Source organism: Panthera onca, chromosome B1, assembly GCF_046562875.1.
Source record: "Panthera onca isolate mPanOnc1 chromosome B1, mPanOnc1 haplotype 2, whole genome shotgun sequence".
NCBI classification, from domain to species: Eukaryota; Metazoa; Chordata; class Mammalia; order Carnivora; family Felidae; genus Panthera; species Panthera onca.
In genome coordinates, this window is record NC_138342.1 from 129,247,748 (window position 1) to 129,274,806 (window position 27,059).

General features: G+C 43.2%; 2 protein-coding genes across 3 annotated transcripts in view; one reads left to right on the plus strand and one right to left on the minus strand.

Annotated features, from left to right (window-relative positions):
• The window catches only part of FHIP1A (FHF complex subunit HOOK interacting protein 1A), a 252,724-nt gene extending 248,012 nt beyond the window's left edge, over positions 1-4,712 (plus strand). For both annotated transcript variants that reach the window (XM_060654005.3, XM_060654004.3), the window contains one exon: positions 1,364-4,712. In XM_060654005.3, the coding sequence (XP_060509988.1) occupies positions 1,364-1,617 (254 nt within the window). In that variant the 3' untranslated portion in view covers positions 1,618-4,712. The remainder of the gene's footprint in view (positions 1-1,363) is intronic.
• Positions 4,713-8,738: 4,026 nt separating this feature from the next.
• GATB (glutamyl-tRNA amidotransferase subunit B) overlaps positions 8,739-27,059 on the minus strand; it is an 84,417-nt gene continuing 66,096 nt past the window's right edge. The window contains exons 11-13 of the mRNA XM_060654007.3: positions 24,321-24,399; positions 11,066-11,200; positions 8,739-9,536 (exon numbers count right to left, since the gene is read on the minus strand). Of these exons, the coding sequence (XP_060509990.2) occupies positions 9,408-9,536; positions 11,066-11,200; positions 24,321-24,399 (343 nt within the window). The 3' untranslated portion in view covers positions 8,739-9,407. The remainder of the gene's footprint in view (positions 9,537-11,065; positions 11,201-24,320; positions 24,400-27,059) is intronic.

Sequence of the window (27,059 nt, forward strand, 5' to 3'; positions counted from 1 at the left end):
CTTTGTGAGTTTTGCTGGACCCTTTGAAGAGCTGCGGTGCTGGAGGACTCCCATGGGGGTCCCAGAGGGTGGTCTCCAAGGCTGGCCATGGACCTCAGCGATCTCAATACTTTTGTCCTCACTTTCTTGTCCGGACGTGTTGTGTGTTTCTGCTGAAAGGTGGCAGCAGACAGATCCTCTACAACTTTTCCAGTTCTTCATGGAATGAAGTGTGATAAACTCTAATCTAAAAGATATTTAAAGCAGTAAAGCAGAGGATTTTTTTTTTCACACTAAAGACTATAGTAGTGAGATGTGGAAAGTACTATAAATGTCAAGAATTTTTAGTACTGTAGTTAAGCGACACTCTGAGAAGTGTTGAAAAATGGGACTGAATTCTAAAAAGCAGCCAAAATAATGAAGAACTTGAATATAATGATTTATAAAGAGTAGTGAGCCTATTTGAGTAGGGGCAGACGGACGCATAAATAATTCCTATAAATATATGAAGGCTGGAGATATAAGAATTAAATAGTGGGGAAAGTTGAACCATTTTAATTAGTAAAACTGATTTGATGTGGAAATGCAAATCGTTTGAATATGTTCAAGTTTGGGCTCATCTCATCCTGGACCCGTGTTACTGAAGCTGAGATTGAAACCCCTGAAAACCCTTCTTAGATGGAGGCTTCTAAGCCACTTGCTGCCACTAGATGCCCATGGTGGTGGGAAGTTCCCAATCTGATCGGTCTTCCTAGCACCCAGCTTCCTCTCCGTTATTTCCAACCTTTAAAAGGCTTCTTCCATTCTGTTCTTCAAAAAAGGCTGGAGATCCCAGCCAGGAGCTGGGGGTCCTCAGGGAGCCCTCGAGGCCGAGCTACAGAGAGCGTGGAGTGGCTTGGTTAGCCCAGCTTGCCTCCTGCAGCTCTGCTTTAATTGGTAAAGGTAGGATGGTTCCCCCAACACCAGGGGAGCAGGTGAAGCCTCTGGACGCCCCCAGATAACACGTGGTGAGTTAAGTCTTCACTTGGTAGGATGCAGTGGCAGGAGACACCTTTTTCATTTTTTCCCTTCACCATGTCCTGGGCATGGAGGGTTGCCACAATTGCTGCACGAAGTTCCTTACACAGGATTTTGGATAAAACTCTCGCCATCACATACCTTGTGCTGGAGGTTATCTGCTGGGCAGCAACCCAGCCACGTGTGTGTGTGCGCCACAGGGCGGAGAAGGTACATGTTCAAGGGCTGTGTCTTCGGACTTCGGTTCTAGGAACTGAACCCATGACTAGACAGTCCACCAGCCCCCTCCCCTCAAACACACATACTTAAGAGGGTGGACATAAAGCCCTGTGGAGGGTCGCCCTGACAGTTTTCTTTCTGCTTTCAGATCCCATTCAGGATGCTTCCAGGACAGGAATTGGCAAGAACCTTTTGGATGGTCCCCCAAGAGTGCTTCAGCCCTTCCTGACAAACAGAGCCAAGGTGGCTGGGGTGCCCCCAAGCCTGCCCCTGCCAGTGAGGAACACCATGCTGGCCGCTGCCCTCTTCCCAGAGTTCCTGAAGGAACTGGCTGCCTTGGCCCAGGAACACTCCATTCTGTGCTACAAGATCCTGGGTGACTTTGAGGACTCCTGTTGTTAGTTGTTTTTTTTTTTTTTTTTTTTTTTTTTTAATAGAGGTTCTTGTTTTTAAGGTTTTAGCGTCTTGACTGAATGTTAAATGCAAAGCTGCTTACAAAAATTTCTACTTTGATACTTCCTGACAATACTTGATTTGTGGGGAGGGAAATTTTCTGTGTACCTCCTCTTTCTCTAGCCGGGTCTTTCCACCTCCTCTAGAATGTAAGTCTCATAAGCTGGTAACTCCTTGGGCAGGTTTTCTTTTCTTTTTTACTCCTCAATTTTTTGGTATTCTCCCATCCCTTTGAGTCACTTATCTTGCAGGTTAGAGCTTAGATCACACCAAGCAAATACTGGGGTTCCATGATTTCTGGAAGTACCCCGGGTTAGAAGGCTCAGCTCTTCAAATAGCACATGAATGAACATCTGTTCCTGTTGCCTTCTGCATTTTGGTTTCCCTTTTCTAAAAGGGAAGAATAAAGATGGGGCCCTGCTTTCCTCTATCACACAAGCATGTATCATGTGTCCCTTTGCATCTTACTTCCAAGATTTGCACTCTGCCCAACATGTGTTGCCTTATGTTGCAGGCAAATCCATTGGTTTCAGCTGTTTGCCTGGGAAGTCAGATGTGGTTGTGGATAATTTGGAATGCAGGAAAATTTTCTTGTTGCTTGAGAGCTTTCTTTAATCAGTGTATCACTTCCTAAACACTGGAAATAGTCTTATTTTAGTAAGATTTGCACAAAATGAAATCCACATAGGCAAACCGTTACATTGGTTTTTAGAAGTTTGATCTGATGGAGAAAGTGGGGTATCATATACTCGGGTATCATTGTTTTGTGTTTTATAAAAGATTTTGTGAAGCTATTTCACAGTGGGTTTTGGGGGGGTAGGGAGGAGTATGGGGCAGGGGAAAGGATAAAGGTGAACTAAATGAAATCTATAAAAACATTGGCAATTATTTTAGATCCTGTTTGCTTTTTCTAATATGTTGCACTTTGTAGAGAAACAAGCACTGTACACTTTGGGACCTGGAATGTAAATGCAGACGGGTCACAGGAAGCCCTGCGAAGCCAAGTGCCTGCTGGTGACTCACTACACACAGAAATGCTGCCTTCTGAGTAATGGGGTTCATTAGAAGCCCCCACACGATGTATTAGTGCCTCTGTGCTGCTTTGCAGCCTGCTCCAGGCATAATTATACTTAGCGCCACCGTCTCTTTAAACCACCAAAGAGGGAGAAACACACACAATAACTGTCTGCTAAAAACGAGACCATGAACAGCTGATATTTGTGGACATTCAGTTCCACGCCCCTCTATTTTGAGCAGGGGAGGAGCACATAACAAGGGTGGGCCTCTCTGTTTGGGGGGAAACGGGAAGTCCCAGTTCTTCCCAGTTCTTGTTTTCTTCGTGGGCATCGCTGCTGAGCCCTGGGGGCAGCCACAGGTCTGGCGGTTGTGCCTCAGGAGGACTGGTATGATTTTAATCAGGCCCGTAGCAGAGGAGGGCAGTGAAGGAAAGAATCCCATCTGAGACCTTGCAGAGCAGAGGCTGCCCGTCAGTGTTTCACGGATCTTGAAGCAGCTTTGTATTGAGAGCTAGCCAGCCCATGGAATGTGGACCCCAGGAGACCTGGCCTGGGCAAGGAGGCTCTCAGCGGCCAGCCTCACAGTGTTTCTAGGTCTAAGCAAGAAACCAAAGATGTCGACCTGTTGTATGTTTCTGACTTCCCATTTGTCTGTCTTGGAAAATGGTTTGCCCAGCTGTGGTACAGCCGCAGGAATGTATGAGGCCCAGCGGACTGGCCTGGCTTCCTGGCACAGCCTTGTATTCGCAAACCCCCAGGTCTCCACTGGAAAAGAAGGTGGCTCAAGGTAGATTAAGAAAGAGGAACAGGAAGATGGAATGTAAGCTGTAATTTATTATCCTCTAGCTTCGTTTTGGACAAGTATTTACCTCCCAGTTTGGACTGAACAGGTTCAGAAAATGCTGCAGTCATACCTGGAAAGTGTATTCATTGGCTTTTTGGCTTGATTTACACTTCTCTCCATTATCTGGTGATGGTGCTGATTCTTCAGTCCATATTGCTTTATTATAGACCACTGTAGTCCCCTGTGTAGAGGGTGCCCTTTCGGAAAGAGATTGCTTTTGTGCCTCTTAGCATTTTTAAGAACAGGTACTGAACTAGACTTACCTTAAAGGAGGGCAGAGGTGATCAGTGTCGGGGGTGGGAGACAGTAAAATTAGCTCCCGTGGTGGGGTGCCGGTAGCAAACTCACATGATAACCCTATTTGGAATTGGAAACTGGTTCATCTTTCTGCATCCATTATAGGCCTCCTCCACAGTATTGTGTTCAGGGGTTTTCAAAATGAAGTCAGAAATCTGACTTGGAAATGCATTATAGAGAACTGGAAAATCCACACGGTGGAGTGAAACAGCCAGGTAGCTTAGGTAAGGATGGTTGTGGCAATAGTGTGGACATACCAGAGGAAAAACAGCAGAGTCCTGAGGCTATAAATAAGAGAAGAGCAAATATGGCGGGGGGGGGGGGGGAGGGAGGGGGGGTTGGAGGAATGAACTTTGATCTAGGAAGATATGGAGACACTGTACCGTAGGTGGGTGACAATGGTAATTCCTTGGTGGGAAAAAATCATGGTAAAAATCATAAAGTAGTCGGTGGGGCCTGCAGAAATTCTTTTTTGTAATGTAGGGAAAATTTGTAAAGATATTTGGCGTGCTTTAAAATGTGGTCCAAGAGTGTGGTCCCTGCTCCATACGACAGGCTCCCACTCAGATGCTGTGCTACCCGTTGGCAGGCACAGTGGGCACAAACCCTTTGCTGCAGGCCTGAGACCGGAGTCCCTGTGTCTAGCCTGATGGTCCTGGGCAGTGAAAACAACTTGAGGATTCCTGGAACATCACACATGTCTTTCAATTCCCAATGCAGGGTCTGAGGTAAAGTTCCAGATGGAGTAAATTTTATGATTCAAAGTATATGTGTGCACTGGGATATTTAAAATAGATCTTTAGAAACGACCAACTAAATTTTAAAAATTATAAACAAATTCCAGGTGAATTTAGGGTAACGTACAGCTTTTGGGATACAAACTACAATTTCCCAGCCATGAAAGGGGGGTGCCAGAGTAACCAATTAAAGAGATGTAATTTCCTTTATTAATAGATAACTTCCTTTCCTCAGTATTTAAAGGAATTATGGAATTTTCCCCTCTTTACCCAGTACTGGCTTGGAAAATACTTTGACGTATTGATGGCTTGGAACTGAGGTCTCTGTCACGTGTAGGGAGGATGCATTCAGTTCTTTTTTGGGTCCCTGTGAGTATCTTTTGCTCAGCAAGTGCCTTTGATTTAGGTCATACGTAATTGTTGGTTTTCAGTCCATTAAGAAAGACCTCACAGAGCTATGGAATTATGGGGAGAGCATCCTCTTACAAATAGACTCCAGAAACAGGATACGAGAATATTTGGGTTGCCTGTTCAGTTTGGGCGGCCAGTGGTACTCAGGGTTGAAAATGGTCTCTGAATCGGCTGGGATGCCACGGTCATGTGGGTTGACATCCAGATCTGGTTGGAGGTTCTGTGCCGTGGAAGCACCGCTCATTTGGAATCGGGATCGGGCGTGTCTAGGTTCGTAAGGGAAGCGCTGCCCTGGCTGGGGTGGGCCGTGTCACTGGTGTGAGGTTAAGGATGTGCAGCATCAGCTACGGCTCTCAAGGGCAGTTCAGTTTAATTGCTCATTACCAGTCCTGTGTTTACGGAAGTGGCTGTCAAGCTTGCCATTTTTATGAAACGCTTTATTGCAGGACAGTTATTACTGCACGTGCTACTTCAAGCCACTGGCCCAGACCAGTGTAATTTGTGGCTTGCTGCGAAGCTCAGCCAGCTCTGCAGTGTTGGCTTTTCCTGGAGGCAGCGGTCCTCTGGGGGCTGAGGCCACACCAGCTTTAAGTCATTGAGAAGATATTCTCAGGCCCCTCTCGCTTCAGCCATCGTTCTATAAATCACGCGGCACTAATTCTCCATCAAATCACAGCTTAGAACACTGTCAGACCAGTGTATACTCCACCCTTAAATCACATCATTGAGGAAACATTTTAAGAAAATGGAGTGGACTCTTTTTTTCCTTTTTGAATGACCATCATAAACCTAATGCTTTAGGAAGAGCTCTCAGAAGACTAAGAATTGTTTTCGGGATAATTTTGCCTCAGTAAATCCTCCCCACGTTCAGGCATTTATTAGGCCATTACTTGTTTTGGAGGACAGATTATCCTGGCAGCTCGTTAACTGGATAAACAGGGCTTTCGTGAAAGGTTTTTGGTGACGTTCTATGGGGAAGAAGACAGGGACAAGGTTGGGGGCAGGGGTGGCGTAAGTCTTCAGTTCTTTGGCTCTGCACTTTGGATATGAAGACAGATGATGATTTTGGCTAGGACTGACCCTTCCCATCCCATTGGGTTATTGTGAATTTTGTTCCTGTCTTATGACATGTGAGTAAACCTAACTCACTGTCAGCCACACAGGTTACAAGACTGCCAATAAGCTCTGTCAGTATGCATTCGATATGTATTTCAGGCATCTTTTGGGGAGCTTAGATTTACTATGTCATTTCAGAACCTGACAAGGGTGATGGAAGCTCTCAGGCCAGATTATAAATTTCACGGAGCTGAGGCTGAAGTCTGTGCTTCTGAGTGTGTCTACGGACTTTTTATTGGGACGAGTCTGCAAAAGGCTTGTAACAAGGCCCCTTTTTGGCCTGGAGATATTTTAAGGGGGAATTTAGTGTTGATCTTAAATGCTTTTTGCTAAATTATTTGATTAAGGGAGGCAAGGAGAGAGGATTTCAATCACATTCTACCACCTTTCAATTTAGGGTCATCCGTGTTCAAATAATCCATGAATACATTTGTCTGAAATCTGCCAGAGAAGCATGGCAGCCATTTCCACGCTGCTTTTGGTAATGGGTAAATAACATGACCTTTGAGATAGACTTAGTGTTTTCCCCCGCAACACTCGGTAGAGTCCTTGAAATGCAGCAAATTCAGTAGAAATGAAAAACACAGTATGAATTGTGGGTTATTCCCATAAGCTGTGTATTGAATTAACTCAAAGCTCCAAGAGGGTGTGTACTTTCAAAAATTTCATAGCCTTCTTGCAGATAAGCAATAATTAGAAAAGAGGTGTGTGTGTGTGTGTGTGTAAGCTCAGCTAAAACATGCTAAACTTGTTATAAATAATGATTAGCTTCTTTTTTTCTGGGGCATGTATACTTTGAGAGACAGGAACAGAAGTTCACCTTGGTACATATGCCTCGACAGTCAAGAAGCTCCTTCCTAGACTCATGTCCAGAATTCAAAGCCTACTTGTTGGCAGCACCAGCCTCTCATCCTAAAAGGCTGTCCACTAATTTGGTTTTATAAAGTTAATCAGCATTCACTAAAGTTACTCTGTGCCAGGTACCATGCTAAGTGTTGAGGCTGAGCTTCCTAACTTTCTGCCAGAACCAGCCAGCCAATCAACCAACCAACCAACTTGTCAACCAACAGAACACATGGTTTGGGCATGACCAGGTCCAGTTGGTTCATGCCATCCTGCGGATGAGCCAGTTTTCCAGCACATTTCCCTCCCAGCCTACAGGTGTGTAGATTCCAATGACAGATGGCAATGGCTTCACATGACATCAACTCACACATCTTCATGAGATTTTCATTGGAACAGCAACGAAGCAGACTAAATTCTCGTGCAAAGATGTATTTAAAACTGTACTTGAGACCTGTTTATGAGTAGAGCCATACTTTGTGAGTTTCTGACTCTGTCATGCAAACAGGTCTTTTGAATATATAGTCAGGTTCCAAGTAAGATAATCTGAGCTGTGTTTTGATTTTACTTTTTCTATTAGCAGTCTAATTCTCAGGATTTCAGAAGTGGGCATTCAAGACCATGGGCAATTGTCTGAGGTAGACGGCACTATAAAGATCAGGTGTCTCCATGGCATTTTTCTCTGGAAACGATCAGTCCATAATACAGTCTACACTGGACATAATTTTGGTGATTTGTCTTCATCCGGCTGCCTCCCCACCCCCATCACCCATTTTAGCAAGGCCTTGATTTAAAAGGGTCCGGAAAGATCCTCCAGTATCATCTTTTGTAACGTTTGATTACCCAGAAGCCAGACCTTTGGTGAAAATGGAGTTTTTAAGACAAAACTGAACCGTATTATTCCTGAGAAAACCATCCTGCCAGAATCCAGGCTCAGGCTGTCCTGCCCCATTTGTAATTCAGACTTGCAAAGTGCAGAGAGAAGTTGGACTCAGCCTCTCTAGAAAAGAAAATATTCTACTTCTAGGTCCAGTAGGTCGTCAGTGTTGGAACAGAATGCATGCGGAGCAGGCACGTGGTTGCCGCGTGAGGTAACATGTTCTCGCACAATTCTGAGCCACTCATTCTGTCACAATTTTTTAAAAACCTTACCTCTTCTTGCTTATCTGGTTTCCTTTCTGTCCCTGCTCTTTTGGCTGGGTAAGGGGGATGCTTAGGGAAGTCCTGAGCAACTGCCAGCACCTGGGGCACCACTCATGGTCACCCTGGCGATGGGGAAGGTCTGCTTCTCTCTGGTTCCCCAGCTGCCACCGTTCATGACGGCAATGCTTGGACTCTTCTTGGTACGCTGGAGAATCCAGTGTAAAATCAGAGCCTCCGAAGAGTCTGTTCTCTTATGCCACGGTTTGACACGTTACAAGACAGCATTTGTGAAAGTGGTCTTTGAGCACCGTGAGTCAGAGGTAACAAAGGCACGCGGCGCACACAGGGGTGCTCCGGTGCGTTACACAGAAGCCGCATTACTGTCACGAGAACAGGGGTGAAGGCGACCCAGCCTTCACGGAGAGGTTGTTAACTGCACCACAATTACTGCTAAAGGTCAAGATTTTGATGTACTAGTTTATAATCTTATTCTTTCCGGGGAAAACAAATCAATTTAATGTTACATTTTTTTGTTTTAATCTTTTTTCGGCCTGAGGGTGGGATGGGCGGGGGTCCTTGTCAGCTGCACAATCTTTGACATGTAAGTTAATTTTTTATGTGATATTTCAGTATATATTTTGTTCATTAAATTTATTTGAAAACTTTTTTTATTACAAATAATGTTTCATTTACTCTCAGACCTCCCGGCAATCCCTGGGGAGCTGAGCAGGTGGGCAATGTCACTTTTACTCCGTGGACGAGTGCGGGCTAGTGAGACTAATGCCCTCCTTCCCAGCCCCGCAGGGCCTGTCTAGACAAAAGTGTGTTTATGGCATGTCTGTCCTGTTGTGGTTTTCATCTCCACTCATCTACTTTCAGGTCTAAAATACTGCATCCAGACCATGGTCCCTCTTGACCACTGCTCATGCCTGGCACCTAGAGCAGTGCCTGGCTTTTGGAACTTACTCAGAAATACTTGTTAAAGAAGTGCGGGATGGGAAGTTTTCTTAGAACAGTGACAGCACTTGAAACCGTGTGTTTCACTTATTTTAGAATTACTAAGGCCTGGAACGTGCTATTCCTTCAGCACCACTGCAGCCATCCTGGAACCACTTCCAGGTCAATGAGGCAAACGGGGCTGTCGCTGCTGGTCTGTGCAGGTAGCATCCCAGGGCAGAGTCGGGTCTGGCCCTGGGTGGCCTACAGCTCTAGCTGGGGCTAGAGACTGGGAGGCACCAGCAGGTTGAGCCCCTGGATGTCAGGTTTCACGGGCTCAGGTTCTCAGTCATGGCCGCTCTGCTGTCCCTCGGGCAGAGATGGACCCAGAACATCTCATGACGACAACTGCTTCTCCAGGATCTCCTTTATCACCGTAGGATCTGCTCGGTTGTGAGTTACTTTTCGTACCAACCCAATCAGTTTGTTTATGGCTCTGGGGTTTCCCCTCTTCGTGTCCATTACCTTTAAAGATAGATAGAAACTGTTTTAGAGGAGAAAATAATGATATGCATACTTAAAAATGCTAAATTAAGGTTTATGTTTGCTGACACTTAAACTTCATTTCTTTTTTTTCCTGTTAGGATTAGATATAAAATGAGAAAAGGAAAGGTGGGAGGTGTGAACTTCTGAGGAGGTTTCTAGGCTCCCATCACAGGGATGTCTGCCACTCTGCCCTCTGATTAAAGCGGACAAGGAGAGGGCTGTGTGCAAGACGAGGGACTGTCCACAGCAAGGGAGCTGGAGTGCAGGAACGAGGGTGCTCTCTTGGGTGCCACAGTGACACAGGGACACAGAGCTTCTCAGTCTTGGGGTGAGTAACCCTAGATGAACGATCTAGTCTAGTCAGAGTGAGGTCCTTCTCTAATCCTCCCATGGTCAGCAGGCACGGAGATGCCCGGCTTTCCTTCTCCCCCACTGCCTGCCAAGGACACGTGTTTGTCAGAAGACAAATCCGAAAAATGGCAGCTGTCCCGGAGCACGGGGGTTGGGGAGTGCACTGTGGTGGGCAGGATGGGGACAACAAAAGAAGGAGGTGCCAGCTTCCTATCAAGTAGCCACTGACTGTCAGGGCCACCCGCCCCGAGCTCCGGCTCTGCGGCATCTTGATGGGTAATAACGTCTGTGGGCATCTGTACTCAGTGCCGCAGGACGAGTCCGAAACTGAAAGTGTGTCTTTATCAGTCACTACAGATGAGGCAGGAAGACGGAGATTGCTGGACCCAGCGCAAGCTCATTTTCCTTATCGAGAGCTCTTTTCAGAGCTGTTAGTGTCCCCGGCAAGCCGATGGGTGGGTGGGTATTATTCTGAAAGAGATGCTAGCAATTTTTTACCCACTAAAAAATCTCTAGACAGTATGATTAGACTTGGGGAGGAAGGGACGGCACTCATTTTCGCTTTTATATTTTGTTCTGTGCTCAGAACACAGAATGACTTGATTTTCAGCTATGCTCCTGTCAAGGATTTTCTCCATAATTTACAAGTAATTTCCCTTTCTGCCTTTCTTCCCACCTCTTTTAGGCATGGAGCTAAAGCGTTTGCCCATCTTTCTTCCCTTTCTTCCCTTTCTGCAGTCATGCCTGCTGGCTTGTTAGTGAGCGGTCTCCTTATAAAGCAGAGTGAGTGGTAACAGACTCAAAGTGCCCACCCTGGGAGAGGGTGCCGTGCTGGGAGGTCAAAACTTGGATCCGGTGAGCCCAATAAACACCCCTGTAAACTGAACTGCATGAGATGCAACTCCAGGGGTGGATTTTCCTTCTAGGAAATGTGGTATTTTTCTGCTATTCACCAAATTTCAGCTCTTGACCTTAGCTAAAAACGGATAAAGTGTTTTAGGGAACTGCTGAGCAAGCAGGGCGGGCCCTAATTAGGAAGTGCCTCTGGGCGGTGAAAGGGAGCAGTGGAGAGGCTCCTGGCCGAGTCCTCAGGCTGGCCCTGTCCTGGCCTGACCAGGAGAGTAGACCCTCTCCACCCTGTGGTGACCGTTAATTACCACTTGAGGATGCCCCTCCATCACGGCGTGGCACACCCGTTCCAGTGCCTCTTCATCCTGCATCAGTTCAAGCTTCCTTTCTGAAACAATCTGTGATGGAGTCTTCCCTTTACTCCTCCACAATTCCTCAAACACCTACGGGCCAGAGGAGGGAGAGAGGGACGGAGAAGTGAGGACCTGCTCCCCCTGCTGCGGCCAGGACAAGCGGAGCTGAGGTAGAGCAGATTCAGTGAATTCCCAGATGTGCGGGCTGGTTGCTGAGGACTCACAGGGCCCCTGCCGGCAGGAGTCAGAGGGCCAGGGCCAGCTCTGCTTTACGCCCACTGCATAACTTAGTTGAGGTGCTATTATTCTGTTGAAGGCAGGGGCAGCACAGGCTGAGGGATGCAACCACTGCACTGAGATGAAGTCCAGAAAGCTCAGCCTGCTGGGAATTATGATTTCCGGGGGGCAAGAAAGTGGCCCCATAATAAGTTACAAAAGGGAAAATAACTAAAAACATAAATCGTAATCCACAGGGGCCTCTGCCATGCCACGTTTATCCCCTACTGGTGGAGCTAGACCCAAATCTGGCTACGATAACGAATAGTTCATGGTGTATTTTTCTATCTAAAAAAAAAAAAAATAAGTAACAGCAACAAATCCCCAAACTTATCAAAGTTGGGGAAGAAAGGAATACATTTTTAAAGAAGGCATTTCCTAGGGTGGTTTTCCTCCTTCCTCTTGTTTTTCGAGTGTCAACTGCAGGGGTGGGGTGTGGGCTCCCCTGTTAGTCTCCTGCGGCACCTCCTTCATCTCTGCCAGCGGTCAGTACTGAGCACTGGATGTTCCTTATGAACATTCGGGCTCAGGACAGGCCAGCCAGGAGCCATTCCTCCCAGAGATACAGAGCTTGTCAATAATTAGCACACAGGGCAAAGCAAATGAAGGGGAAGATGCTTCGTATCTCTGCAGGGCTCAAAGGTTTCCCCAGTCTGGACAAAGACAAACCACAAATATTTACCGTCGCTACAACAGTCCGTGCACCTTCCGCTCAGCTATCAGAATACTCACGGGGACTGTGGCTGAGCGGTGTCTTTGGTGGGTCTTCCTAGAAGCCCCCCCGCAGGGCACCCCTCTGGCTACCGCTGCACAGGCCTGGCTGCTTAGAGAAAACCTGTCCCTGCTCTTAGAAAAACATGGACTATATATGCATCCAACCAACTTTTCAACTATTTTTTCAGTCAGAAAATGGGTGAGGCATTGAGGGAGAAGGGCTCAAAAACAGATAAGAACTTTCCCTGCCTTCAACAAACTTCTTAGTGGAGCATCAGCAGCATAGGGATAACGGAACAATGTGTAAGGCAGAACAGCAAGTCTGAAGAATTTCTCTCATCTACTTCTTAGATTAGAAATTTCTTAAATTTCTTAAACTGCAAAACATTGTTTCTAATTTATATGAGTAAATACATGTTGGGGGGATAGGATGAAAATGGCAGAGTAAGAAGATCCTGAATTTGTCTCCTCCCAAGGACACACCAAAACTACAACTACATCCAGAACAATCGTCTCTGAGGACAACCTGAAGACTAGCAGAACAGCTCTTCCACAACTAAAGACCTAAAGTGAGGTGGGCAGGAGGGGCAGAGACGTGGTCTAGTCAGGACCCACACGCCTGGTGTGGCAGTCCACAAGTAGGAGGGAAATCAATGCAGAGGTCCCCCCTGAGGAGTTTGGGGTTCAGACTCATCAGGCACTGCTGCCCTGGGGACCTGTACTGGGAAGATGAGCCCCCCAGTAACGTGTGCCTTTAAAAATCAGCAGGGTTTAGCTCTGGGAGAGCACAAGGGCTACAGGAAATGAGGTTCTGCTCTTAAAAGGTTGGAGTACAAACTCACTCTGACACCCAGCTCAGGGGCAGCCGTTTGAAAAGTGCCAGGCTGGGGTGCCCAGGTGGCTCAGTAGGTTGAGAGTCCGACTTTGGCTCAGGTCATGATACCGCGGTTCGTGAGTTCAAGCCTGTGAGTTCGGGCTCTGTGCTGACAGCTCAGAGCCTAGAGCCTGGAGCCTGCTTTGGATTCTGTGTCTCCCTCTTTCTGCCCCTGCCCTGCTTGCATTCTCTCTTTCTCTCTCAAAAATAAACAAAGGTTAAAAAAAAAGAAAAGAAAAAAAGAAAAGTGCTTGGGCCATATAAGGAGGAGATTTATTGACTACCCTTAGGGTATGTGCCAGAGGTGCATGGATTTGTGGGAACTTTCTTGTGCAATGGAAGCACTGGTGGGCACCCTCTCTGATACTCTCCATCTACCCTGCAAGCACTGCTCAACCCACCCAGATGTTCCCCTGAGGTGCCCCTCCAAGCAGCTCCTGTGCACCACCCCTGGGGAGTAGTCGGGATCAGCACATACCTTCTACATAAGATCATTCCTCAAGACTGGGCAATGTCGCTGATCTGCTTAGTACATAGAAACAAATACATAGAGTCGGGCAAAACGAGGAGACAGAGGAATATGTTCCAAACAAAAGAACAAGACAAACCTCAAAAAAAGAACTAAACAGAATGGAGGTCGGCAATCTACCTGATAAATAGTTCAAGGTCACAGCCATAAAGATGCCTACCAAACTTGGGAGAAAAATGAATACAGTGAGAACTCCAACAAAGAGAAAATATGAAAAAGAGCCAATGAGAGCTGAATACAATAACTGAAATGAAAATACAGTAGAAGGAATCGAGAGCAAATATGGATCGGCATCTGGAAGACAGGGTAATGGAAGTCCCCTGAGATGAGCAGCAAAAAGAAAAAAAGAATCTTAAAAGCAACAAAAGGAAAGCACCTAGTTATGGACAAGGGAAACCCCATAAGACCATTAGCTGATTTTTCCACAGAAATCTGGTAGGCCAGGAGGGAGTGGCATGATATATTCAAAGTGCTGAAAGGAAAAAACCTACAACCACGAATCTACCTGGCAAGGTTATCGTTTGGAATTAAGGAGACAGAGTTTCTGAGAAACAAAAGCTAAAGGAGTTCATCACCACTAAACCAGCTTTAGAAGAAATGTTACAGGGGCTTTTGGAAACAAAAAAGGAAAGGCTACAACTATAAGAAAACCGTGAAAGGAAAAAATCTCTGACAAAAGCAAACATACAGTAAAGGTAGTATGAAGGTTAAAAGACAAAAGTAAAATCAGTTAATCTATAAAAATTAGTTAAGCAATACACAAAAAGACTGAAAATATGACATCAAAACAATGGGAAGAGGAGGAAAACCATAGTGCTTGTAGAATGTATTTGAGATTAGGTGACCATTAACTTAAAACAGACTGCCATATACGTAGGGTATTATATTATGAACCTCATGGTAACCGTAAACCAAAACCTGTAATAGGCACACACAATAAAAAGAAAAAGAAATTCAAACATAACACTAAAAGTCATCAAACCACAAGGGAAGAGAATGAGAAGAAAGGAATAGAAAAGAACTACAGAAACAACCAGCAACTAATAAAATGGCAGTAAGTACATACCTACCAATAATTACTTTAAATGTAAATGAATTAAATGTTCCATTCAAAGAACATCGGGTGGCTGAATGGATTTAAAAAACAAAACAAAACAACAACAACAACACCCCCCCCCCCCCGCCCCCCACCAAACCCAGGACCCACATTTGCTACCTTACCAGAGACTCATTTCAGACATAAAGATACACAAAGATTGAAAGTGAAGGGATGGAAAAAGACATTCTATGTAAATGGGAATGAAAAGAAAGCTGGGGTACCAATGATTATATCAGACAAAATAGATTTTAAAACAAAGACCATAACAAGACAAAGAAGGGCACTACATAATGGTAAAGGGATCAATCCAACAAGATGACAAAACAATTATAGTATCTTTGCACCCAATACAGGAGCACCTGAATATACAAAGCAAATATTAACACAAAGGGAGTAATTAACAGTAATACATCAGCCTCTTGAACAACACAGAGCTTAAGGGTGCTGATCCCCTTTGCAGTCAAAAACCACATATAACTCTTGACTCCACAAACCTTAAGTACTAACAGCTTACTGTAGACCAGAAGCCTTACTGAAAACATAAACAGTTGTTAACACATTTTGTATGTTAGATATATTATATACCGTATCTTTACAATAAACTAGAGGAAAGAAAATGTTATTAAGAAAATCATAAGAGAAATATATTACTGTACTTATCAATACCATAAGTTAATGTACATTTACAAGTATCATCTGTCAGTACCTATATTAATACTGTCTTATACAAAACACCGTTATATGTATACAGCAAAAATAAAGACATTGTGAAAAAAATTATATTTACAAAATAAAAACTTTCTAATATATGTTGAAAAAAAACCTGTGTGTAAGTGGACCCACATAGTTCAAACCTGTGTTGTTTAAGGGTCAACTGTACAATAATAGTAAGGAACTTTAACACCTCACTTACATCAATGGAAAGATCACCCAGACAGAAAATCAATAAGGAAACAGTAGCCTTAAATCACACAATAGACCAGATGGACGCCTACCACCCCAAAACAGCAGAATACATATTTTCTTCAAGTGCACATGGAACACTCTCCAGGACAGATCACATGTGAGGCCACAAAACAAGTCTTGATAAATTTAAGAGGACTGAAATCGTATCAAACATCTTTTCTGACCATGACTGTATTTCAAGGATACTGATTTCAAGGAAAAAAACCTGGAAAACACAGAAACATGGAGGCTAAACAACATGCTACTGAATAGCCAATGGGTCAACAAAGAAATCAAAGATGCAATAATAAAAATACCTTGAGGCAAATGAAAATGGAAACATACATTCCAAAATCTATGGAACACAGCACAAGCAAATGTCATAAGAGGGAAGTTTACAGCAATCCAGGCCCACGTCAAGAAACAAGAATAAGTTTCAATCTAACCTTACACCTAAAGGATCTAGAAAAAGAACAAGCAAAGCTCAAGCTTAGTAGAAGCAAGAAAATAATAAAGATCAGAGTGGAAATGAATAGACACCAAAAAACAAAACAAGAAAAATAGAAAAGATAAATGAAACCAAGAGCTATTTCTCTGAAAAGATAAGCCAAATTGGCAAACCTTCAGTCAGACTCATTGAGAAAAAAAGAGGTTCCAAATAAAATAGGAAATGAAAGATAAGTTATAACTGATACTAGAGAAATACTAAAGATTGTAAGAGACAACTGTGAAAACTTGTATGCCAACAAACTGAACAATCTAGAAGAAATGAATAAATTCCTAGAAACATATAATCTTCCAAAACTGAATCAGGAAGATATAGAAAATCTGAACAGACCAATTACCAATAATGAAATTGAATCAGTAATAAAAATTTCTCAACAAACGAAAGTCCAGGCCTAGACAGCTTCACAGGCAAATTCTACCAAACATTTTTAAAAGAGTTAACCTATACTTCTCAAACAATTGTTAAAGAAATTGAAGAGGAAGGAACATTTCCAAATTCATTGTACAAGGCTAGCATTACCTTGATAACAAAACCAAGGACACTACCAAAAAATAAAAATAAAAAAAATAACAGGTCAATATTCGTGATCAACAACAGATGCAAAAATCCTCAACAAAATGTTAACAAATTGAATTAAAAAGTATGTGAAAAGGATCATACACCATGATCAAGAGTGATTTATTCCACGGATGCAAGGATGGTTCAACATACACAAATCAACCAACACGATACACCACATTAACAAAATGAGGATAAAAATCATATGATAATCTCAATAGATGCAAAAAAAAAAAAAACCTCTGACAAAATTCAATATCCATTTATGACAAATAAAGTGGCTAGAGAGGAAACACACTTTAACATAATAGAGACCATATATGCAAAACGTACAGCTAACGTATTCAACAGTAAAAGCTGAAAGCTTTTCCTCTAACATCAGGAACAAGACCAGGATGGCCACTTTTGCCACTATCTTATTCAACATAGTACTGTAAGTTCTAGCTTAGTCCTAGCAATCAGGGGAGAAAAAGAAAGAAAAGGCATCCAATTGGTAAGGAAGAAGTTAATCTGTCACTATTTATGGATGACATGATACTAAGAAGTCTCTAAAGACTCCACCAAAAAACTATTAGAATAAACAAATTCAGTTGCAGGATACAATATACAGAAATTGGTTGTGCTTTTCTAATAATGAAATACCAGAAAGAGAAGAAAGCAATCCCATTTACAACTGCATCAAAAAAAAATAACATACCTAGGGAAAAAAAAAATGTAACCAGAGTGAAAGACCTGTACTCTGAAAACTATGAGACACCGATGAAAGAAACTGAAGATGACACAAATAAATGGAATGATATTCCATCCTCACTGACTGGAAGAATTTATATTGTTAAAATGTCCATACTAACTAATCTACAGATTCAATACAATCCCCATCAAAATGCCACCATTATTTTACACAGAACTAGAACAAACAGTCCTAAAATTTGTATGGAACCACCAAAAAAGACCCTAAATAGCAACAATAATCTTGAGAAATAAAAACAAAGTGTGAAGCAGCATGTTCCCTGATTTCAAACTGTACTACAAATCTACAGTAATCAAAACAGTATGATACTGGCAAAAAGGGGAAAAAAAACAGATACAGAGGTCAATGGAACAGAGGCCAGAAATAAAACCATACTGATATGTTCAATGAATCTATGACAAAGGAGTCAATAAATATAATGCAATATAATAAATCTACCTGCAAAATAATCAAACTACCACTTTCTTACACCATTTACAAAAATTAACTCAAAATGGATTAAAGACGGAGATGTAGACCTGAAACTATAAAATTCCTAAAACAGTAAAATCTTGGACACTGGTCTTAGCAATGTTAATTTGGGTTTGTCTCCTCAGGCAAGGGCAATGAAAGCAAAAATAAACGGGACTATCAAACCAAAAACCTTTTTTGTACAGCAAAGGACACCATCAACACAATGAAAAGTTAACTTGCTGAATGGGAGAAGATATTTGCAAGTGATCTATCCAGTAAGGGGTTAATATCCAAAATATATAAAGAGCTCATACAACTCAACACTAAAAAACATCAAATGATCTGATTAAAAAACGGGTGGAAGACCTGAATAGACAGTTTTCCAAAGAAGACCTACAGATGACAAACACATGAAAAGATGCTCAACATCAGTAATCTTGAGGGAAATGCAAATCAAAACCACAATGAGGTACCACCTTCTGTCAGAATGGCTAAAAACAAAACACAAGAAGCAATAAATGTTGGTGAGGAGAAAAGGAATCCTCATACACTGTTGGTAGGAATGTAGACTGATGGAGCCACTCTGGAAAACAGTGTGGCAGCTCCTCAAAAAATTAAAAATAGAACCACCGTATGATCCAGTAATCCCACTTCTGGATATTTATCCAAACAAAATGAAAAAAACAATTTGAAAAGATATATACATCTGTATGCTCACTGCAGCATTATTTATAATAGCCAGGATATGGAAGCAACCTAAGTGTGTATCAAAAGATGAATGGATAAAGAAGATGTGGTATATATATACAAACGAATATTACTCAGCCATAAGAAAGAAAATCGTGCCACTTGTGACAACATAGATGGACCTACAGGGTACTATGCTAAGGGAAATAAGTCAGAAATAAAAATATCATATGAGTTCATTTGTATGTGGAATCTAAAAAACACAAGACAAATGGACTCAGGGATACAGAGAACAAAATGGTGGTTGTGGGAAATATGTGAAGTGGACTAAGAGGTATAAACTTACAGTTACAAAACAAGTCACAGGGATGTCAAGGTACAGCATAGTGATTATAGTCAATAATAAACTTTGGTAACAGATGGTAGAGTTCTAGTGATCATTTTATAATGTACATAAATGTTAAGTCACTAAGTTGTACACCTGAAATTAATCTAAGATTATGTGTCAACTATACTTCTATTAAAAACATGTTCACTGTAGAAAATAAGGAAATATAAAAATGATAAAAAGAAATCACCTGTATTTCCCATTCCCTCAAGATAATAAATGTTAGTATTTTGGTGTTTTTCCTTCCCCTATTTTTCTTTGGGAACACAGTTGCAATCATAACATATATACAGTCTGTGATCTGCTTTTGTTTTGCTTGCTACAGAACTACTTTTCATATTAATAAAAAAATTAATATCCATTAAGTATATTTATCATAATATGATTAAATTAGCCCTCTGGTAAGTATTTAGACTTTGACCAGTGTTTATTTTGTTCATCTGCACAGTCTCCTAAAACAGTGCCTAAAAAATGTCCAACATTGAGCAGGAGAATGTGGAAATCTCAAGAGGGATCTAGATCTCTGGCTCAAAAGTGCAATCACCTGTGAGGACTTAGGAATCTATGCAGCACCTCTTTATAGGCAGATGAGGTGCAAAGCTCAGCAGACGTGGGCGGTCCCTGGGGCCTGGGAATCGTAAGCTGGCACACCTGGCCAACCCAGGAGGCCGCTCCTGGGCCTGCCTCATTTTTCTTGGCCCGCAACAGCCACCGTGGCTGACAGCACACAGCGGACCCGAGGAGGCTGACCAGGGGCTCAGCCTTTGCCTGGCACCTAATACAGTGGGACCCGACAGGCTCGAATGCTGGTTGGATGAGCCTGAGCCAAAAACACCAGAACAGAGGCCATGTGAGGCAGCTCGGGAACCGCTGCCAAACCACACCATTCAAGAGGAAAAGCAAGACAACGCTAGGATGGATACTTTTAAATGCAGAGGCTGGCTGCTCCCTGAGAAAGTAGAGCAAGGTAGGGCGGGGATACAGAGTGACACCGGAGAAACATTTCAGCAGCCTCCAGGAACAAATGGGAGCCCTGTGTCTGGGGTGTTCTCTACTCCCAGAGTGAAAACATACCAGCTTATTAACTTCCTCAATTGGTCGAGTGGCCACCGCAGCCCAGCCCCAGCCCCCCTGGGCCGATGCAGTAGACTCCAGCTGTCTAATCCTCTGCTCGTTCCTGTTTGAGACACAGTCTGTGCACTCCTGGCCGAAGCCCAGCAGGGTGAGAATCACTGAAGGGGCCTTCCACCTCCAGGCCAGACTCGACAGGGCTCCCCAGCCCTCTTGCTGCAAACATAATGGCTTCTGTACTTGCCAGCCTCGTGCTGCAGCATAAATCCTCAGCTTTTGTCTGTGTTTAATCACCACCCTGGGAAGTGCTATCGAAGTGCAACTGTTTCTGGCTAGGAGTGCAGCTCCCAGGCCCTGCCGCTGCCCACCCAAGATCAAAGTCCCTAACACAGGATTCTTAGGGTAATGCTGGCCGTCTGTGTTAAATGGCCACTGAAAGCATGGGGTCACACAAGCTGGGAACCCCCAATCACACACTGACCACGGAGCCGGCTCTGACACATAGGGCAGCCTTAAGGTTCCCTGGGGACTGAATTCACACACCCTGTCAACTACTACCCAGTTGTGTCTCGATAAAGCTATTTTTAAAGTATCTGGAAGGAAGGATGGAAGGAAAGCAGATGGGCCTCTCACCTGTCCAGGGGTTTCCAGGGTCAGAGTGTGGAGGAAAGGCCTGTTGAAGGGAGAAGGTAGGGAGGGGGCCGGGACAGGAACAGAAAGGGGTGTCCCCTCTGCTCAAAGGCAAGAACTGTGAAAGGTCATTCTTCTAGAAACGCACAAACATCAGCCCAAGCCCTGAAAAGAAGTAGGGCACAGTAAAATGCACATAGAACTGAAGCACTCACTAAAACGGAGAAAAAGACATCACATCATTTGTAACAGTTTTACTGCATTACATATAACATTTTCTGCATTAAAAGGGGTTGGTGATTTCTCTTTAAAGCAGATCCCAAAGTAGACAAGAGGAGACGGGTTAAGTGGCACACCTACATGTTAAAATTCAATTTCCATTGCTATGGAATCATAACCCGGCTTGGTTCCACTTGAAATGCCAACCGGACAATCCCCAAGAGACAGTGGATAAGCCACATCTATTTCCGGTGTGCACAAAGGAGGCATGCACACAGTCCACACCATTTCCCCTGGGGCTGTGGCTGGCCAGCAGTGTGGACAACGCCCAGGGCCTCTGACTCACAAGAGGCTCAGGATCCCAGGGTGCAGGTCTGCAGGTGAACTGTGACTCTGACGGCCCTCTCCTTGGTGAGGGAGACGGGCCGCTACCCACAACTTCAACAGCTAGAACTAGATCCTGTGACAAGAATCGAGATGCTTTTGTCCACAGTTACCAGGAAGTTGCTCATGATGATACGTAATCTTTTTCTCTTTCCGTTTCTGAAAAACAGGAGTGCTGCATCATAGCAACCTGTCAACACCCCTGCCCCTGGGGTGCCAAGGGGATGAGGCCTGTAAATCTCAGGAGCACTGCCGGAGTACCTCCAAGGAAGGGGCAGTAAAATGTGTAAGGGATGAAATAATGGGCAATGAAGTAAGGGAGAGTGATGGGTTAATAGTAAATTAGACATAAAGTGGGAGATTCTTTGGAATTCAGAGTGTTCTAAGGACAGGATGGCTCTTTCTACATATCTGTCATCCTTAGGAGTCAGTTACTTGGTCTACTTTTTTTTCCTCATCTCCTGGTCATCTAATCACTAATAGAACCCCAATCCGTCAGAGGGAAACACCAAGAAGGAGTAGAAGCAGAGAGTCTGCTCTACTGGAGCACCCTCTGGCACACAGGGTTTCTAGAAGCCAAGACCTACTTGGATTCTTTTTAAAAATTCAGTAAAAAGTTAATTGTAACATTTTTCTTTTAAAAAAGTACCCTACAAAAGACACAAAAAGATGCTCAACGTAGTTGGTCATTAGGGAAATGCAAATCAAGCCCACAGTGAGATTATCGCTTTACACCTACTACTAGGATGACTATAATCAAAAAGACAGACAATAACAAGTGCTAGCAAGGATATGGAGACACTGGAACCCTCATACATTGCTGATGGGTATGCAACTGGGTGCAGCCAGTTTGGAAGATAGTCGGGCGGCTCCTCAAAATGTTAAATGTACAACTACCATATGACCCAGAAATTCCGTTCGTACAGGTCTATACGTAACCAACTTGAAAACACATGCTCAAACAAAAACATCTGAACACAAATGTTCAAAGCAGCATGTTCAATAAGAGCCCAAAACTGGAAACAACTCAAATGTCCATTTACTGATGTGGCATATACTTACAGTAGAATATTCTTTAGCCTTAAAAAGAAATGAAGTACTGGCACATGTTAAAACATAGATGGATTTTGAAAACATCACATTAAGTAAAATAAGCCGGACACAGAGGCCACATACTGTACAAGTCTATTTACATTAAATGTCCAGAATAGGCAAATCCACAGAGATAGAAAGTAGATTAGTAGTAACCTAGGGCAAGGGGTTAGTGGGGAGTGACTGCTAATGGTTTGGTTTTTTGTGTGATGAGAATGTTCTGGAATTAGATAGGGTGATGGCCGAATAGGTTTGTGGATATACTAAAAGCCAATGAACTGCCTGGCTCATAAAGAAATAAACTAAAAAAAAAAAATCACTATAACCTCTTATTTCTTATTTTCTAAAGTCTTTATTTCTCTAACTTCATGTCTGTCCATCCCATCAATCCATCCTTCTAATAGTACATGTGCATGGAAGGATGCCTGGAAGGGTGTCCACCCAATATTAATGGTAGTTATTTCAAGGTGGTAAAATTTGAAGATCTTTATATTTTTCTATATTACTTAAATTCTTTATAATGAAAAAATAACTTTTTTTTTCCACGAGAAAATCATACATGATTTTATTAAATACAGAAAACAAAGTAGAAAAATAAATAAAGCAAAACCCCCAAGGCAATAATATATACAGGAGATTCCCTCATGCAACATACATTTAACACCTTTCTAGTCAGACTTTTATTTCAGTTTGATTACCTCACAGCAGCCAGGATTCACCCTGCTTCCTTTGAGCATGCTGAAAGTTGATACAATCTAAGATGTCCCTACCTACATCTGAACCAACCATCAGCATCTTCTAGCATTTTCCATTGGTCCTACCGAACCAATCACATTCACTGCACTAGGTTTCCTCCCTTTTCCTCGTCTGGTGGGGCAGGATGAGTGAGAAGGGGAAGATTTTTTTCCCTTCTTTCATTTCAAATGCTATAATTCATCTGCTCTTATGTATATATATATATATATATATATGTGTGTGTGTGTGTGTATATATATATATACCCCCTCAGGCCATCTAATCTTTCTGTCACTGCTGAGCACTGTCATAAACATTTGTATTCCTCTGACATCCAGGCAACTCAAATCCTTTCCTACATGTGCCAAGGTCCCTGTAGTCGACAGCCTCACTGGGCGGTGGGTAAACAGAGCCTTTATTAGTTCTGTCTCCAGTTTCATTGCACAGAGCTGGGTGTGAGTGCCACAGCGCCTCATAATTAGCCAAAAGCAGTTGCTTTTCCAAAGCCTCACTTTGTGCCTGCCACTACTGTTGATGCGGTATAAATATTAAATGCAGAAGGCACCATTAAAGTCACACTAAGTTTCTGGCTGAAGCATTGATGGCTCTGATACCCAAAGTTGAAATAAGGCAGCCACCTTGGTGTTCTTTATCCTTTAAGACTTTTCTGGATTCCAGGAACCTTTCACCCACCTATGACTGTCAGGTGGAAAGGAGACGAGGCAGAGGCCACCTTTGATGACGATGCTGTTTTTCTCAGTTTGCATACACTGCGCATGTGTATAAAGTTTTATCTACTAAACAAGAGGCAGTCTGTCTGACCTCATCCTCCTTGCTGGAAGACTAAATTTCAGGGGGCAATCATGCAATGAAGACAAATAAAGCCCTAGTAGTGGCTGGGAGCCTGCAGGGGACTGAGAAGGACTAGAGGGCTGGGGAGCAGTGCTGAAGGTGCTCTGGCATCGGCCTTGTGGGGGTCACAGGGGCAGTGCACGTGCTTCGAAGCCCCCAAAAGCTACAGTCCCGCCTTTCACATAAACAAATGTTTGGAAAACGTTCCAGGCAAAACCACACAGGAACCACCTGCTTAGCAAAGATGAAAAGCACATTACCTGCATTGCACATACCAGCTTTTTTTCATTTGCTAACTGAAATGTTTCTACCTTTTCAGTATGAAAACAGCCCTTACACACATTTAATACTTTATGAAATTCTGTTAGTGATGGCATTTGAATTTCACATACAACATCTACTGGAATAGCAGAGCAGTCAGAAACTTTAGGAAGTGGGGACATACCTGTTTAGCTGCTGCTGAAGAAATTACTTTTCTGTCCAGTAGGTTGAGAAGCTCAGCCAGCACAGAAGGTGTGACAGGACTAGCAGCTCCCAAAAGGAGAGAAAAATAAATGTATATTTCACACTGTCAGCATACACCCATTTAGAAGAAGAGTACTTGATTTTGTAGGTTTAAATAACACACCCAGGAATGGAAATAACAGGGCAATGGGGCTCTATTTTATTTATTTATTTTGTAGGTTAGGATATAACATGTTTCGGTGACTAGTGTTGTTTTACCACTCAACAGTAATGGCCGTTTGGCAGAAGTTGTAGCAACAACTGCTCAGTTTAATTAGTCAAAAAAAAAAAAAAAAAAAAGGAGTGGCTGCAAAATTCATGAACCATGACAAGAGAAAAACAAAACAACAACAAAAAAACAACCACTCAGTAATTAAATATTTTCAAATGCAAGATCAGTCTAAAAATTACTTCAAACAAAAGAGCTAACAAGGCTACTTTTCTGAGTGCTTTTATGCAAATATAAATTCTTTTTAATTGTAAGAGCTTTTCCTTAAGAGAGTGCAGTGACTGCCATCCGCTTCGTTAACTGTCCCCATGGGCATCTGCACAGACACTGTTCTCCTCCACAGGCTCACAACAGCTTTCTCAGAGCTTTCACCACAGAAGGGCCCAGGATCCATTATATCTATACCTTTAGGATGTGACTTAGTGAAAAGTAACACTGAATTATAGACTATTTTAAAAAAAATTTTTAGTGTTTATTATTTTTGAGAGAGAGAGAGCACAAGCTGGGGAGGGGCAGAGAGGGAGACAGAATCTGAAGCAGGCTCCGGGCTCTGAGCTGTCAGCACAGAGCCTGATGTGGGGCTCGAACTCACAGACTGTGAGATCTTGACCCGAGCCGAAGTTGGATGCTTAACCAACTGAGCCACCCAGGCGCCCCTAGACTATTTCTTTTACAATATGTGATTTTGCTATCTTATTATTTAAAAGCAGGCTTCACGCCCAGGGCAGAGGCCAACACGGGGCCTGAACTCACGACCCCGAAATCATGATCTGAGCCGAGATCAAGAGCCACTGGTCTGAGCCACCCAGGCACCCCTGATTTTGCTACTTTTAAACACATACAGCAACTAGGCTAAAAGAACACTGTTTATCTGAGGTCATTAGGGGACTAGTTTTAAATAGGAATGACTTATAAATAGCACGTTAGTATGTCTGTATAAACTAAAACTTTTGAAATGCTTAACACCACTTGAAAACACCTTTTGTCTTAGTTTTCATCAATCACAATTAATTTCTTTGCGTGCTTTTAGATAATAAAAAGGAAATTGCCACTTAGCCCCTATCCAGTTTCCATGCATTCCAAACCAACTGAGTTCAAGTTTACCAGCTCTGACTTACTGGACTCTGATTCAAGCACAGTGAAACCTCATTAGGGTTGTTCATTCGAAGCAGCTGACACACGGAGGCAGACCATCATCCTTAAAGTCTTTGTTTATCCCAAGTATGGATAAGAGGTAATTCCAAGTGGAAATTAAGTTTGGAGACTGTCTGGTGTTATTAAGTTGGCATTCGGAACATCTGTGAATCACCCTGATTAAATCTCAGCAGCAAGAGGGACAGAGGGCTGGGAAATAAACTGATAAACCCCCTTTCCAGCCTTCTACCTTACTGACAAGTAATAAAGAATCAGTTTGTTTTAAAAATGTGGGTTCCTTGGATGCTCTGCAATCCTAGAAAATACAGTGGCTGATTAGAGTGTAGACAGTGTATAAGAACCCTTAATAAGCATTGAGGTTGAACTGGATTTCTAGAGCATGAAAAAAAGAAAAGGTCCCTTCTCCCATTTGAGTTGATGATATAAGGGACATGGAGATGGAGAATAGAAATAGAACACAACGTAACTAAAAATACTTTGCTTTTCATCTAATGACCTTAATTCGTTAGTTAGGTCATAAATGTACACCATAAAATATTTCCACTGACCTAACAGCATTTGAGATTTCTCACTCATCTTTCTGTACCCACAAATGCTTGACACACAGTCGGTCAGTAAGAAATTGTGTCACAGAACTCTTCTCACCAACAGGGATATCTATCTGGTATACCGCCTACATTAATTCCAGATATGCCGGGGCTATCCTTGAATACGACAATGACAAAGATCAGTACCTGTCACGCGGATCCTGAAAGACCCCACTCCTCAGTTAAATAAATAAACCATCATCAGATTTGGAACATATTGGCAGCCGAGGCACAAGCTACTGATTTGTTGCTGTCAGATGCCAGTCTCTGGACAGTGAATGTGTCTCCAGTAAGAAGAATCTGACACCTAAACGCTTAAGCTTTGCATGCCAGCTTCCAATCCCCTGAGGCCAGTGTACAAAGGGATCCTTCCAATCTGCCCGCTTCCTCTAGTCCGGCTAGCACTCTTTCAGGGTCACGACACCACCTCCAGCTTGCATCGGGAGCAGACGCACTGCCACCTCTACAACTGCACATTCCTGCCCCCTCCTTGCATCAGAGAAATGAGCAGCCCATCTCCATCTCTGCACCCATTTCAAGCCTAAAGTCCACCTTCTCTACTTCTGCTAAGATGAGACACAGGAAGCTCCTGGAGGAGGATACTGGGACTTGGACATCCAGGTGGCTCTTGCTGCTCAATAATCCTTGTGTTCCTCTCGATGAATTCCCCACACCCCTATCCGGTGGTCCCACCAAAGCAACTGTAACA